The 13,880-nt window shown below is 43.1% G+C and overlaps 1 protein-coding gene across 2 annotated transcripts; it reads right to left on the bottom strand.

The window, feature by feature from the left end:
- Positions 1–11,034: 11,034 nt before the first annotated feature.
- LOC108165511 lies at positions 11,035–13,453 on the bottom strand. 2 transcript variants are annotated; one of them, XR_001775968.2, is made up of 5 exons: positions 13,260–13,453; positions 11,746–11,877; positions 11,618–11,662; positions 11,350–11,562; positions 11,035–11,273 (listed from the first exon to the last, which is right to left on the bottom strand). XR_001775968.2 is itself a non-coding variant. In XM_017301567.2 (5 exons), the coding sequence occupies exons 1-5, from the start codon at positions 13,342–13,344 to the stop codon at positions 11,193–11,195; spliced, it is 546 nt and encodes a 181-aa protein (XP_017157056.1). In that variant the 5' UTR covers positions 13,345–13,451; the 3' UTR covers positions 11,035–11,192. The 2 variants fall into 2 exon arrangements, 1 of the variants encoding a protein (XP_017157056.1); XM_017301567.2 differs by having other exon boundaries at positions 11,756–11,877; positions 13,260–13,451.
- Positions 13,454–13,880: the final 427 nt, after the last annotated feature.

Raw genomic sequence — 13,880 nt, 5'->3', positions numbered from 1 at the left:
GGTCACATCTCTGGCCGGCGAAGACAATGGGAAGCGTGGGGCGGCACGGCGCAACAAAGTTAAATCGATTTTTTATGAAAATCTCCACTGTCTCTTATGGGCTTTTAAATGTTTAATCGTTTATGAATTTTGATAACGCAGCGCTACTAAAATGATATTTTTCGAGCTCCAATGGGGAGATGAGTTGTGCGTCAGAGAGAGGGAGAGATCATCACCGAAAAGCAGAATAAGTATCTCTGAGAGCTGGAAGATTAGGGTTTATCTAGGTTTATGTGGGCTGTAATGGTATTGTATCTTGAAAATACTAATTTTTAGACAAAAGTTCAAGGTCTTATATGAGAGTATGCACGAGTATGTGCTTCAGTTTGGTTCCTATGAGGTTCTTTTTCCAGCATCAGATCTGGCCTTAATCCACCAGATACGACATAACATATATCTTTCATTTATATCTCCAAACTCTTTGCTGCACGTTTGAATGGATTAAATTGTTGGCTCTCGTTTCGGTGGCTTGTGGATGGATGTTGGGGATTGCTGTGGCTGTGGCCGTTGCACTTCCTGTTGCCATTGACTTTGGTTTGCTCTGCCTCTCTCTCTATCATTGTGTGTGTGTTACACTTTGTGTTACACCAAAAATGCGCCACAAAGCCAAACGAGCGCTGGTCTGAAGCAGCAGCAACAGCAGCAGCAGCAGCCAATGCAAAGTGCAACAGCAGCAGCAATAGCAACATCCATCCATGTTGTTGCAACAACTGCAGCCATTGCACTTTGCATAACGGTCCCCAGTGTTTGCCAGTGCCTGTGTGTGTGTGTGTGTGTGTGTGTGTGTGTCTGTTGGCTCTGTGGCATTCAGCCATTTTGTGAATGCATTTATCTCCGACACACACACACACAACACATTCTCGTGGATGCTTTCACACTGCTTGTGCGAGTATCTATAGCTTTTGTATCTGTGTTTGTATATCATTACTTATCAGATACTTATTATGAGCATACGATATCGTATATTTTGGCATGCCCACAGATACAGATACAGATGCAGAATGGGCTCCCTATATGTGTATATATGTATATATATATGTACATATATATCAACGAATATATGTGTTTGTGGGCGAGTGTGTCTTTGGTAAATATGCAAATGAGCCTGTTTGTTGCCACTACTGTTTGCCATTGTTGTTGCTGTTGCTGTTGCATGTTGTTTGTTGCTGTTGTCGTGCGTTGATTATTGTTGTTGCTGTTGCCGTTGTTTTTGTAGTTGTTATTCCGCCTGATGATGATGCCGCCAAACGACAAGCGGCAAACATTTGATTATGATACGAAATCGATATAATTTAAACGATGACCAAGCCAAAACCTGCAAGAAGAGTGGAGAGAGCTATTGCCTTTGCATAGCAGAACAGCCTACTGTTGCAGGTTTTCATGGGATAGTGGAGACTGTAACTCTGGCTGGTGACATTCTGAGAAGATCTATCCGTATCTCTGGGTATTCCTATCACAACTTTACATACCGGATGACCTATTTGACTTTGTTTTTGCACTGCATTCCTTTGGACTTCCCGTACACCCTCTCCTACACTTTTTGCCGTGTTCCGCCGTGTTGACTTTTCAATTTGTCGGCTGCATTCAGCGCCAGGGGCAAACAGCGGCAATTGGCTTTCAAGAAAGGCTTCTGCTGCTTGCTGCTTGCTGCTTGCTGTTTCTGTGCCTCTTGCTGCATCTTCTAAGCCATTCATCAAGCCGAAGGCACAGCAGTCCGCCCCCAAGGTGCTGCTGCTGCTGCCGCTGCTGAGGCCAACATCGCGTGTCAGAAGCGTTGGGGCACACATTTTAACGCCTTTTTAAGTTTTGCCGCCAAACAAGTGCAATTCCCACCATCCCTGCCACTCGCCCCCGCTACCGCATTCAAACCAACGGCAAACAAACAGCAACAACAATTGCAGATACACGAAAACTAATTACAGATTCTAATCGCGTCATACTTTTGTTGTTTTCTCCTCCCGTTTCGTGTGCAGAAGCCATCAATATTGCGGGGGCACGGGCACGGGCACGGGGCAGCGACGTGGGGCAGTGCTCGAACTTTTGCATGTGGCAGCGTAAGCTCCAACATGAATTTTTCACCTTTTTCCTGTCGTTTCCTGTTTTTTTTTGTTGTTTTCTGTGTGTACTTTTGACTCTTTCGCAACTTTTGATATTATTTATTTGCGTTTTGCTAGCTTTCTTCTCTTTTCTTCCTTCTGTTGCTGGGTTTTCCTTTGTTTTGCTGAATAGTGCAGCGGAAATGGTTGTAGACGCGGAAGTGAATTGTTAGGCGCCTGCCACACAGCACCCCCCTCCTGCCCATCCGCCGTCCCACTTGAAGGTGAATGAAGAACGGGCCCGTCCTAACGGGAACGCGCGGCTTCAGGTTGAAGTGAACTTCTGAAGAGCAGCGAATGGGAACAGGTGGAGGATTAAGCCTTGAAGAGGAATTATGGCAGGTATTCTATGGTGGAGTGGGTGCACCCAGAGAAAAAAGCCCTCCAGTTTGAATACATATTTTCACTTAGCCAAAAGCCATTCATTTTCAGCCAAAAGTGGAAGTAGGATTATGGTTACATTTCTAAAAGTAATTTATCTAAATATATTTCATGTTTACAATAAATAGATTTCCTACAAATATAATGAAATATATTTATTTTTAAGTGCTTTATATTTAAAAATTATTTTATATTTAAGATTAAATGGATCTGTTTCTTTTTACTAAGCCTTTTCTCTCAGTGTAGGTATCAATAGATCGTAGTTACAGCGGCTGTTCGGGAGGAAGTATAAATCTTGAAGTTGCAGAGGAAAATGTGCTCGAAATCTAGATAATCTCTGATTGAAGTCACTGTAAGCTTCCATTTACTATTTTTACAGAAATAAAGACAAAGACTGAAAATCATCCAAGACCTATAAAACTAAGGAATCTCTGATTAGGGGCATATCAAACCGTAATGTGATTGCTCCACAGAACCACAAGAACTTGATATTATCTTAAATATCACATAACCATGCCGTTTATGGGATAAATAATATCAGCTGCTCATTTGTAAATAGTATATAGTTTGCCAAAGAATGCTCTTCGGAATATTAGAAATCTCTTAGGAATGGGGAGAAAAACACCCACCTTTATGAGAGCCCCAAAATAGTTTAATTTCCTAAGACCCACAATATTTTAAGCCGCATAAATTGTTGTGCCCTGAGCCAACACACCTGTGGTATGTGTATCAAAAGTGTCTGGAAGGGAAGCTCTGCTGAAAGCTATAGGTGTTATCAGTTGACATCTCCCTAATACAAATTACATACTGTTAGGAACCCCCAAGGTTTTCACTTCTTTCAAAACCACAAAAACCCTGCCATTTCCAGGCTCTTGAATTGTTTTGCCGGCGCTAGGGGCACATCGGATCGCTTGGAACGTGCGGCGACGACGACGACGCCTCCTGGTAGTCAAAATTCCACGAACAGAGCTCTGGCGCTGGCCATAGAATAAAGAAAAGGCCCATAACATCAGAGGAACCAACATTTTAGACATAACTCAACATTCTCTGTCTCGCTCTTTTGTTAACAGCTGTTTTTGGCAGCTGAAAAGCGGAATTACACAGAAACACACTACGAAACAGACACGCACGCACACACACTGGGGAGTGTAGCACACTCACACGAAACGCGCACACAAGCGCACACGAGTAGAGTTGAGTCCAAGCCCCGCCCCTAGTTGGCTGTTGAGTGACTTTTTCGAGTGACTGTTGGTGTGCGCCTGCGCCGAAATTGAGTGTAAAAAAAAACGAAGCAAACGAAAGGCAAGCCCCAACAGAAACAACAAGTGAAGAGCGTTGAAAAACGAAACGAAAGCAAAGAGAAAACGGGGGAAACTTTACTGTTGTTTTTGCTGCTGTGTCTTGTTCGTTTTTTTATGGGTTTCAAAACAAAATGGCAACCATGAAAGAGGAAAATGCTCCGCTATGCCGTGGACGGGACGAGTGATGCAAGAGATATCCGATCCGAAATGCTGGAACTGTAAAAAGACTGCCTCGGCGCGGACGTTTGTTTGACTTTTCGCATTTTGGATGGAAACTTTTTCAAGTGCTCCACCACACACACACACACCCACACGTGCCACCCCCGACACCACTACACTCTCCTCTCGGCCATCCGAGAGGCCGTGCAAAATATTTATGCAAGTCAAGCGTCGAGCATTTATGAACTGTCAAACATTCTCAACGCCATTCGAATGATTTTGATACTTTAACATTTTCGTAAAATGACTGACAAGTGGTGCCACAGAGAGGAGCATACAAAGGGGGAGGGATACACACACGCACACACATAGGCATACAGTCGGCGTCAAATTGGCGGTGTTAGTGCCACATGTGGGTGTCAGTCATGTGGCAAGAGGCAGCCTCTGAATATGGGGGTTGGCGGCATTTAACGGAGTGGTTTGGGGCGCCAGCAGGCAGGCATTGAGCAATTGCCACTTGCTGCAACAATATGTCATGTGTCCCGGACTCTTGAATTGACATACTAAATGGGGAAATGGAAGACTTTAAAATGGTTCTGGGTCCTGGCCTCTCTCCGGAGTGGAGCGATTCCTGCTTAAAGCTTGAAGTTTAAATTCAAGAAATCAGTATTGAAATGGAAAATGAATGTCTTTAAAGGAAAGAGGATAACATTGGAAGGTCAGAGAATAATTTAGAGCCACTTATGCGTTGGGATTCTTTGATATTTTCGTAGTTTGAAGCAGAGATCCTTGAATTCTTTCGTATTCTTACAACGGAATGGAAACCAAATACAAAGCCAAATCAATTATCGCACTACCCAAAACAAAACCCAAGTTACCAGGAAACCCCCATAAACTGATTCCCATGGCCATCCTTAACATCCCAATGGAATCCTTAGGCGCTATCCCAGGCTCTGTGTGCCCCATAAAACCCATAAAAGAAAACGTTCAACTTCATTAGAACTAAACCGAGTTTGGAGGTGAGAAAATCCAAGTAAATAGAGTGAAATCGTAACAAAGCGCCAAGTCAAAAGATAGCGCCGTCTTCGGGGCAGGCGCTAAGTGCCAGGTGTGAACAGAGAGGAGCCCCCTACCGAAGAAAATTCCCCCGAAGTGGCAAAGGGAGCTGCTGCTCCCCGTTTCGTCGTATTTTAATTGTATTTTAGTAATTTTTTACTTTGAACAATTTGGCGTCAACTTTTAAATCAAATATGGCGGCGCGCCGCCATCGAAAAAGAAGCAACGAAAAGAAGAACATTTCTGTGGCTCAACATATTTTCCGAATGGGTGTGGGTGTGGGTGAGGGTGTGGGTGGAAGGGGGCTGTACCTGAAACAAAAGGCAGCCGTTGTTCATTTGCATAAATGCGACAGGGGAGTGGGTGGTGGCGGTGGCCACTGGGACGAGGTGACTGGCTGCTGGCTGCTGGCTGCTGGTGGGTGATGGTTGAGCAGCGCTAACAGGATATGCCAGTGAAGCACCAATAATCCTTTTAATAAATATGATATCGCAAAGGACCACAAAAAGCCACAGCGGTAACCGAGGTAGCTCATCCTTCCATCTCCCCGCCACCAAGGACTACTCCTCTCCTTCTACCCATCCCCACAGGATCTGGTGCTGGTGCTGGTGATGGTGCTGGGGCTCTGTGGCGCCACTCCTGGTGGCTGGCATCATTTGCATATTATGCAAATTTTCGGCACCAAGCGAAATGTGGCAAACGTTCCGAAGGATACACAGGGACACAGGCCAGAGAGCTCTCACTCTTCTCTCTCTGTCTCTGTCTCTGTCTCCATCTCCATCTCTCTTCTCTGGCTTTTCTCCTCTTCCCTCTGTCTCTCTGTGTCGTCGCTCTGTGTCTCTTTACAAAGCGAATATGTAAATGAAAAGTTCTGATGTTTTTTTAAAAAGCTGCCAAAAATAAACAACATAAAAATGCGCAAAATGGTTGTCCAAATGGAAAGGGGAAATGGAAAATTCAACAAAATGCATATTTACTGCCAGCCAAAGAGGTGTAGAGGAATGGAAGAGAGAGAGAGGCCGAGGAAAGGGTATCTGGAAGCAGTTGGTGGCACATAAAAGCAACATAGAATATACATATTTTCTATTGGTTCCAAAAGATCTCAATGTATCCATATCCATCCTTCCCGCAATTCTATTGGAAGAATTTTCATTTCCTACTCAAATCTTTATTCAATTTAGTCCTTCTAGTCCCAGATCGAATCCAGATGAAAGTGTAAGCCCAACAAAAGTCTCTACTGTAATCATCCAGAGCATTTGGCATTCGTTTGCTTGAATCCTTTTGATGTTTGCTTTGGCTGTTGGAAAATATTGTCGAATATTTTCACTGGCGAAGGAAGGCATCACAAATACAAACAAACACAGATACAGACATATTCCATATGCCATATGCCATAGCAAACACACAAGAACTTTTCCACCCACATACGAGTATGTGTATGAGTATTTACATGCAAATTGTTTGCTTTAAAATATGCACAAATATCAAAATTTTCCACTTTTTAAAAAATCTCACAAGAAAAGTTATTCCTCTTTTGCTTTAAATCCGTTGCTAGAGCTACCCTTTTGATGCCGCACATCCCCCCATGAGAGCACCTGCCCCTAGAGACCACCTGCCAAAGAGCAAACCCCAGCAGCAAACTGTAACCGCAATCAAAGGCCATTGATCTGTATAATTTTTTCATGGCCTAATCATTAACAACAATTGCCGCAATTTGCCACATGAAGACACATATGCAGCGATTATCATCGCGATGATTATCATCGCGCCGACAACAAAAATATGCAAAATTGTTTGATACATTTATGACAAACTCAAAAACCCAACCAGAAAATGCAAACAGGCGTAAATCCAACCAAAATAAAACTAAACTACTGCCTGGAGGAGGGTAATAGAGGGGGGTGTAGAAGGGGTGTATTCTATGGAGAGACACAAGTACCAGATTGCCAGAGGGGGTACTGGTTGCCAGGGTTGGTTGCGTTGGTTTGGGCTCTGTTCTGTTCTGTTCTGCTGCCCAGTCGCGCATTTAATTCAATTTGTTAATTTTCAAATCCGCAAAACTATTTGCCAGCGAGGGAGTTGCCTAGGGAGGAGCTGGCTGGGGGTGGCGTCCTCTGTCTGCTTTGTGGTTTTTTGGCAGATGAGGGAGTCCGACACGTACATACATACATACACGTATGTATGTACATATCTCTCTGTGCGTATCAGAGAGCACTGTAGGGAGTTATGGAGCAAGGTTCTCATATTTCAATAATTGTGATACATTTCATCTGATTCCAGTTTATTTCATTTTTATATAGTCGACTGCCGGCCAACAATAAAATCAATTGAAATGTGTTGGCAAACATGTCAAAATAAATTATAGAGCACATGTCTCTATGTGGTTAAGTGTGGTTCTCTGCGAGTGTGGGTTGTTTGCCCGCCCGTTGGTGACGGTGACGGTGACGGTGACGGTGTCGGTGTTGTTGGTGGTGGTGGTGCCACTGTATCTGTGTGTTTGTGCGGAGTACGGGGTGTTATGCAAGTGTGGCAACCACAAAAACCGAATTTTAATTTACACGCTTGCAGCATTTGTTAGTCGATAAAACTGGTCCCAGGGACCTCTCGCCGAACGGAACCCCTCGGGATCTAAGCGGCTTACAAAAAGGTTCTTTTCACTCGCTGGCGGCAGGAAATCAGACGAACCCACCCACCCCACCCCACTCGCAACCCAACCCAGCCCTCTGGTTCTCAAAAGGCCAAAAGGGATTGCACAACTCGAACGCCCATTTACAGGGTATAATTAAGTTAAGTCTTGGCTGAACAGGAAAGAAAAGAACAAAAGTCGAGAGTCGAGAGAGTTGACGGCACGGCACGGCACTCGTGTGCCACGGAAGGGGTGTGGGAAGTGGGTGGAACAGGGCGGGGGCACAGCTTCAGAGGTCATACTACACTTGAGAGTCCCTCCATCCTGTAAATCCTTCAACAACCAGCTTTTACTTTCAAGTTTTCATCGAAAGTCCTAAGAAATCTCTCTGATTTTGTTTTGGTTTCATCATATCCTTAGAGACCCATCAATCCCGTATCATAAATCAAGCAAATGTTATGCGATTTCATGGATTTCTTCCATACATCATAACTCAACCAATTCTATTGGCATCAGCCTTTTGGAGCTCACAATTCAATCTAAATCAATTTACTATTTGTTTTTTTAAACATATCTTCTTGATACCTCCCAAGACTATGTCTACTCCCGAGCCTGGGAAATGATTTAACATACATTTTCAGGCCAATCCACGCCCACACGACTGCTTCGTGTACTCCCTTTCCCAGGCCACGGGATGGCGATGGCGATGGGCGATGGCCCCTGCCCCCAACGGTTGCAGTTTCGACACCTTGCGGCCAAAAGCTGAGGTTAGGATGGGCTCGATTCCACTCGGACTTCAGCTTGGACTTTGGGTTTTGGGCTTGGGGATCATAAATCAAGACGACGAAAGATCATTAAAAGAGAATCTCTGCTATCATAATAAAGAAATCACACGAGAAAACAAACCGAGAATGAGACAGAGTCTCAATAAAAGAGAGATAGAGAGAGAGAGAGAAGCGACAGCGACAGCGAGGGAAGCGAGACTCGTCTTCATCTCTTGTGATTTGATCGCTCAATCAAAATGATAAATGAAAATTAATATTTCTTAATACTGTTTACAAAAGTGAGAATTGTGCACACACGAAATTTCGGAATGTTTTTCTCATTGAGCTTTTTGTTGTTTGTTCCTTTGGCTTTTTTTTCGGGTGGGGAAAGGGGAGGGGCAGGGAGAGGGAGTGATATCCATCTATGGGAAAGGCGCTGCGGTCGATTTTTCATTGCTTTTTGGTCATTGTTTGATAAGAATTATTGCAACATATCAATCACAAGGTTAAGTGGATCTCTCTCTCTCTCTCACTCCTTAGGTCCATGAAATGTGAGGGAACATGCATCAAGCAGCACGCAACAAAACAACCGACAAATCCACAAAATGAAAACATTAAACGAGAACAACGGAAAACGGTCAGAAAATAAAAGGTATACCCGTGTTTGTATACCCAACTAAAACAACAGCCAGAAAGAGCAGAAAGTTGTGGCAACCGACATTCATCAACATCAAAAACAAACAGCAAAAGGCGCGAGGCGCGAGGCACCAGGCACCACCACAAACATTGACTGGCAAGAGCCCCATCCCCATGCCCATACCCATCCGCATACCCATACCCATCGCCATCGCCATCCCCATCTCCATAGAGAGATATTCCCTTGCCCAGTCCGGGGGCCCATTTATATAGAGACGTCTCGAGGTGCTCGCCGCTTTTTGGCGGTTGTCGCGGTTTCTCTGAGCTCTGAATTATTATCCCGCACTTTAGTCGATTAATTGACTTTATAGCCGCAGTCCGAGAAGCGGATGGAGATGGCTATATTATAGAGCCAGTAATGGGGTTCCAATTAGAGAGGGGTTTCGTGTGGTTGCCAGAGCAGCTGGGAAAGTCTTTCCCAACCCGAGAGATGAATTGCTGGATGGGATGGAACAAAATAGCCGATATCACAAATATGGAGAGACCTTCGCGTTCACGTTCATCCCATTTTGATGGATATTCTGGATTTTTCTGAAACAGCTTGAAGCCCTTGTAAACAGTTCCAGTGATACACTCATTGATTCGCATTAAATCGTGTGACTAACCCCATAATACAGCCATTATTTCCGTTATCAGCTCGCATCTGAATGGCAATGCCCAAAAACTGATGCCACTCTCGACCTAATCCAATTGAGAAGGGAACCGCTGCCGCTACCGCTACCGTTGTCCTCCACTCAACCGAGAGAAAGGCTGACTTTAAGCAAATTAGCAATTCAACAAAAGTGTCGCCTCTATCTCCGCCTCCTCCTGCCTCTGTCCTGCCATCCTCTCACGCTTCAACGCAACGCCGTTCGCCTAATCGTGGCACGTGCTTCGACATATATAATCACAGGGCGGCGATGTCTGCCACTGGAAAAAAGGGTCGACTCCGGGTCGGGGATCGGGATGGGGAAGGGGGATGGGGATGGAGATGCGGATACGATGGGAGTTGAGAGTTGAGAGCAGATACTACTCGACTCGACTCGAGCAAGTTGTACAACACATAAAGATAATCCAATCTTATGCTGCTAATTTTACACAGCAGCAGTTGGAAGAGCAGCCCGATCCGGATCCGAATCCGTATCCGAATCCGAGTCCGCAGCCGAAAATTTCAGCTACGAAATAAAATCAAATCTCGTGTGAGGACGAGCGTGTGCAAATGTGGTTAGGGCCCAAGCATTCGACAGGGAAGGGCCAAGGGAGGCTGAACTCAAAACCCTGAGAGTAGCTGCTGGAAACCGCTGCAAGCTTTGCAAAAAACTTTGGCCGAAAGAAACCCTCAGACAAATAAATTCGATTATGCCCCGACCCGCCCACAGAAGGGGCCCCCCTGCTGAGGCGCCACTCCTGGGCGGGGGCGTGGCGTGGCGTGGCGTGGCACTTTTTTCCCTGCTGCTGCCGCTGATTTGTTTGTTTGGCCAAAGTTTCGAGCCAGCGAGATGCCTAATTCGTTTATCAAATCCACTTTACATAGTTGAGCGAGTCCCAGTTCCAGTCCCAGGCCCAGGCCGAGGCCCAGGCATAAAATATGAAAATTCAATAAGCAGCGCAGTCCTTGAGCAGCCTCCTCCGTGCCACTTGCCACTTGCCGCTTAATTGTGCGTCGCGTCGCCTCGCACCTGTACTGTGCTGTGTACACAGCGAGGCACGTGCAGCAGCACAGAGTGATGATGTGAGACAGCGGGAGGCATACGCACGCACGAACTGCATTCGCAAGTGGGCGTGCATAATTTATGCTGATTCTCCTGAGAAACCCAACCAAAAAACCTAGATAAATGGCAAGGGAAATGCCTAAACTTTAAAGAAAATAAAAGTGCAAGAGGTTAGAATGCATAGCTATCTGAAAAACCATCAAATCAGACCTTAAATAGGCTATATTTTCATTTGAGTGCGATGGAACAATGAGAAGGATCGGATCCACCCCTCCCATAAAACATATTTATTTTGATTTTCCTACATTTTCTTACAGATATTCTTAAAGCATTTATGAGATTAATTATGATTTAATGTACTTTGTAATGGTGTAAAAACTTATTTAGTATAGATCGTTATGCAAATGCTTTGGAATTCCATTGCGGCCAAAAAATAGAGGATGCACTTCCAAGGCTCCAAAGATCTAAAAAACAAAAATCAATTACGAATGCATTTCTTTAGATAATAAAATAATGCTCAGATTGAACAAACTGAGTTACCTTCCTGGATTCTTCGGAGGGAAATAAAGCTACTATTTCGTCCAGTAAAGTGCATAATGTTTGCATTTTGATGGCATTGCGATTGTTATCAACTTCACCTAAGAGAAGTTGAACCAAAAACTCTCTCTGTTCTTGGCTTAGGCAATTTTTTGCTTTGAAAGACTGAAGCACAGTCAGGCCCTCAGGAGATCTATTTATAAGTTGTTCCAAATTCTAAGCAAAGCAAAATTGTTAGTATAACACAAATGTGATCAAAAAATGTAATTACTTTGTGCTGTACTCTAAGATCTATGTATCCTTTAATGTTTCCAAACTGTAATCAAAAGAGTGGGAAAACGTAATGGAATGTAGTTGAGTTCTCAAATTGATTGTGCATAGATCTTTAAATCTACCTACATTTATTTACCTCTGTCCGTTTCATCATTAAAAGTTTTTCACGAAATTCGGCGCGTGGGCCTACCAAACGTATGGCATCTTTGACATCCTCACTGTTTAAAAATTTCAATCGATCGTATGTGACTTCTACAGCTGGAAATTTCATATATTTGGGTAAAATATTTTTTTTAATTATGCTACTTTAAAAGGATACATTTTAAGTGCATTTTAAACTAATTTAGATTCGAATACACACTCCGAGACACTCGAACAGGACACATACAGTTTATTTTAAACTAATTATTCTTCGAATATACACTCCAAACCACATAAAACCACAAATATTTACAGCACAATCTAAAGAAATCGTTGAATGTGAATTTTTTTTTAAGCATACATTTATTAAAATTACTAGCAATTAAATTAAATGCAGAAAATATTCTGTCGCAGGATTTACTACTGTAGTACTAACTATATCTAATAACATTACACAGATGACAGTTTCAAAAGCAAACCCAAAAAAAATAGCCTCGATTGACCGCGATTTTATAGAAGTTAACGAGTCGGGTCATTTGTATCTGTGAAAATAAAAGGTCGGGCGATGACAACGACCTATGTTATGTAATAGAGAGACATTATACATATGTATATGGGTTGTGGTAAGTATTTTTCAAAGAATGAAATATCGAAAATATAAGAATTGAATGAAGTAGGTCCATCAATAATGAAAATAGGTAAGAAAATTAGTAAAACCGGATGGGTCTTGAGTGATTTCATAAAAAACAAGCGCTACGAGCAGCGGCTCTACTTCTATACCCAGTACTAAGGTACTGACTGGGTGACAGGTAATGACCTCATTGATCAGAAATATTGAATATTTTATTTCTATTTTTTACGTCTACCTCCTTTTCTCTATTCTAACACAAACACCATCCGTGATAACTGTATCGAGAGCTACCCTTCCCTAGGAAGAGGGGCACTGCACGATTAAGAGTGGGATAGGGAGAATGAGAAAGCGCGTAGAAGGGGGTTGCGTAGCCACTGAAATTGCATTTGGTCCTTCTGGCTACAATAATGATCAGCAGCCTGCTAGTCATGGTTAATTGTAGTCTGTGCTTAAGGCGCTCATCGTGACTGGCAGTCGGATAGACAGACATGGCTACATCGACTTGGCTATTGATGCTGATCAATATATATATACAATTTATGTGGTCGGAAACACTATGCACCATCTACATTTACGTATGTATGTCTCAATAAGCTATAGCTCGACTTTAAAAAGCACAGCAGCACATGTGCTGTACACTTAATGATTAGAAAACACATGCATGCAACATACATATGTACATACATACATATGCATACATACAGCTGTGAAGCTGGCGTGATTGGCGTCTTATTGTTGTGCCTCTGCGTTTTGCTTTTGACTGTGGATTGATCATGATCAATCATGTTCGAGTATAGCATAGTATGCATGTGCGTATGCATATGCACATGGATACATGTATGTATGTAGCCCACGTCTTATCGCTTACCTTTCAAGTCCTCAAACACAGATTCCATTTTAATTTTCTTTAAGAACTCCCAAAGAGTTTCGTACTCTTCTTCACGTTTCTCCATTGGAATTTGCTGAGAATTATTGGTTATCAAACACAACTAGAACACAAAGTCGATCCAAAACGCGCCGCGCCGCCGGAGAATAAACTTGTTTGCAAAATTTACGCATGCGCACAGCTGATTTCTTATCGATACTATCGAAGGCGCTCTTAGCGCCACTCAAGAATTTGAAAATCTGATTAAAATTGAATTGAATTTTAGGAAACACGAAACGAGCTACTGCTACAAGAAAACCGTGCAAAGAAAACTATTAGAGATTTTTTTAAAAACTAAAATGAGCAGATTACTGTTACTTACTGTTACACTTATATTTACAATAAAAGAAAGAAAAACACCTTCCCTAGCAAATGTCCCTTGTGATGACCCTCTTCAACCCTTTCAACAAATGACACTCTCTAATTAGTTTCCACACATTAGTTTCCACGCTTCATGCTCTGTCAATTGTCCGGGCAACATCATTATCATCAGCCCTACAATATAGAAGAGTTTGATATTTAAAGCTAATTGCAGTTAGGTGCTCTCCTTGGCAATTAAAAGAT

This window comes from Drosophila miranda, chromosome XR (genome assembly GCF_003369915.1).
Source record: "Drosophila miranda strain MSH22 chromosome XR, D.miranda_PacBio2.1, whole genome shotgun sequence".
Taxonomy (NCBI): Eukaryota; Metazoa; Arthropoda; class Insecta; order Diptera; family Drosophilidae; genus Drosophila; species Drosophila miranda.
This window is presented reverse-complemented; position numbering and strand designations above follow the sequence as displayed.

Excerpts from the sequence above, each read along its gene's own strand:
- LOC108165511 (XM_017301567.2), bottom strand. The coding sequence starts at position 13,344 with ATGGAGAAACGTGAAGAAGAGTACGAAACTCTTTGGGAGTTCTTAAAG. Across the intron at positions 11,878-13,259 it reads TGTGTTTGAGGACTTGAAAG|CTGTAGAAGTCACATACGAT; the intron begins GTAAGCGATAAG and ends TGAAATTTCCAG. Across the intron at positions 11,274-11,349 it reads CCTCCGAAGAATCCAGGAAG|ATCTTTGGAGCCTTGGAAGT; the intron begins GTAACTCAGTTT and ends TTTGTTTTTTAG.